This window comes from Austrofundulus limnaeus, unplaced genomic scaffold, assembly GCF_001266775.1.
Source record: "Austrofundulus limnaeus strain Quisiro unplaced genomic scaffold, Austrofundulus_limnaeus-1.0 Scaffold73, whole genome shotgun sequence".
NCBI lineage: Eukaryota > Metazoa > Chordata > Actinopteri > Cyprinodontiformes > Rivulidae > Austrofundulus > Austrofundulus limnaeus.
This window is the reverse complement of record NW_013952475.1, coordinates 1505199-1507740: the sequence shown is the minus strand read 5'-3', so window position 1 is coordinate 1507740 and position 2542 is coordinate 1505199. Positions and strand designations below refer to the sequence as shown.

General features: G+C 38.4%; 1 protein-coding gene across 1 annotated transcript in view; it reads left to right on the top strand.

The window, feature by feature from the left end:
- The window catches only part of mast3b (microtubule associated serine/threonine kinase 3b), a gene marked incomplete in the record, with an annotated part of 38709 nt that overhangs the window by 10796 nt on the left and 25371 nt on the right, over positions 1-2542 (top strand). Inside the window, 1 exon segment of the mRNA XM_014010797.1 lies at positions 1093-1181. Coding sequence (XP_013866251.1) covers positions 1093-1181 — 89 coding nt within the window.

The window sequence follows — 2542 nt, the reverse complement described above, 5'->3', positions numbered from 1 at the left end:
TTTTTTCCCTGTGCCATTCCACATTATTACAAATAACTTCATTTCTGGAGATTTATGGTTTGATTTCTTTGTATGTATGGATCACTTGGGTTTTTACCGACATCTGGTGAAAATTTCATGTCATTAGCACCTCTAGTAATATATTTACTGAGAAAAATGGTGACGTGTTCAGTACTTATTTTACCCGCTGTATAAAATATTTGATGTCACTGGGTCCAAGGACTTTGTTTTCAGCTAGAATCCCACCGAAAAAACAAACAAAAACAATAGTACACAGTATGCGTCCTGACAGTAATTAATGCAAACTCTTTAAACTGATTATGATAATAAATCTGGTGGTTTTTTCCACTTTAAATAGTTCAGGAAACAAAAATCAAGTCTTGCGTGCACACGCCATAAAAACACAACAAAACATTTGCACCACTCCCAGTTTACAGGCAAAACAGATTTTTTTAAACATCCTTTAGCATTTCACAACAATCCAAGCTTAGAGGATAAAGTCCACTGCTTTAGAGGTCAGTTGTCGTTTAATCTGCCCACTGTCTCAGTGTCCACAAGCTGCTGCTCTACACTCAGAATCTCATTCTTGCATGAATAAAATGCTTAATTTTAGGTGAATTCAGTCAAGGCCACTGTAACTCCGTTCAGTTTTTCTGAACATACCTGGTTATCTTATCTCCATACTGACATTGTCTCCATCTTCACTCTTGAATGTAAGGAAAATAAAAGCTAAACGATAACTAAGAAAATTAGAAGTGAGGTGCAGCTTTATGGAGCGAACATTAACTGCCAATAAGGCGAGAATGACGTTTTTTTTTCTTTGAATTACTAAACATATTCTGCCTTTTTCAAGCTCATTGARTTTGTTATATTTTCCATTTCAAAGCCATGTGCTGCTAAACAAAGAAGCTGTAATTACCAAGTGGTTTTGTTTCTTCCGGAATTGCTGCTCTCCCCTTGTCCCGTCACAATCACCTGATATGCAAACTGACTCCGAATCATTTTCATACAAACTAAGCAGGGATGCAGATATGTAATGACGTGTATTCAGGGTGGTAGGCGATTGACTTTTTGTCTTCTCTTGTAAAACAGCTGTCGCAGCAGCAACAGGAAGAGCCTCGGGGTCGGGACGCCCTCACCCACACTGTCCAGGCCACTCTCCCCGCTCTCACTCAGCACGGGTAAAATGAAATTCAGATGATTTTATGCACCGATGTTAGTTCTCCATGTTTTCTGAAGGTCTAGAAAGTCTGTCTCCTTGAACGCTAAACAGAAATTCGAGGAGTTTGTTGTTTAGTTGAGAGGCAGRAGATTTATGATATGATTATGTTGATGTCATCCTCGTGCTCACGGTGTCCGGCCCCTTAACACCATCATCAGCTGCACTCTGTGAAAAGTGTTTGGCTCCAGAGCGCTTCAGTGTATATGTCATCCCTTTTGAGCTCAAACATGCAAAGGATTATCTAATCACCGAGTTAAATCAAGACCTAATTGGGTGCTCAGACGCTTGCATATAAACAACCACAGTCTCTAGTGTAACCGGACTCTAAACAAAACAAGAGGCTTTGCTGCGCATTAAGTGTGCAGATTGATGGTGTGATGGTCTGAAAAGTAATACCAAGATAATAATATGTTTGGACCTCTCTCTCACAACAACTGAAGGTTCCTGCACAACCGCAGTGTCGTTCTTCACCTAATATTTACAATTATGAACTAAGTTATGTGGTTTTCTATTAAACACCCGTCGAAAGACAGATGTATTATGGTTACAGGCTCCATCCGTATGTAACTTCTGATCCACTCAAGATAATCTAACAAAACTTGATGCACATCCTGTGTTTAGCAATGAGCTAAACAACAGTGTCGTGGGAAATGGGTGACATCATCTACAAGTTGGCAAGGATTTAAAAGAATAATGACATCACAATACCCTAAGGCCTAATCAATCATTGCTAATAGTTTTGCATAATTTCTGAGTCCAGATTTATGAAAAAAAGATATAGATGTATAATAAGTTGATGGCAGGTGTTGTAATGTGCTCTATGTGGTAACTCGTTTTATTTTCAGACGTTTATTCTTAAAGGGATCCCCGATTAGTTGTAACATTAGACTTTATTTGATAAACATATATTTTAACTGTAAAATAAAGATTGGAAAAATACTGTAGGATGTTTAGTTTTGTAAATTTTTAGAAAATATATTTTAACACGGACGGAGCCATTTTATTTACACACAAAGCATTCTAGGTAAATAATGACGTGGAGAGGTCCTCTGTGTGAGCAAGCTATATCCACCCTGAAGGTTAATCTTGGACAATAACTGATGATCGACTCTTTTAAATGAAACCAGAGAGCGTTGACAGAGAGGAGAAGGTAGAAATCACTCAGTCTGTAACTGAAAATGTGGACATTTCATGGAAGAAGAACCTCAGCTTAGCCTGTTAGCCTTTGCGCTAGGACCAACGCTATACTGTCTTATATGTATTAGCTCAGCACTAACGTGACAAACAAGCTAAACTGAGGTCCTCCATCCATACTTTAAG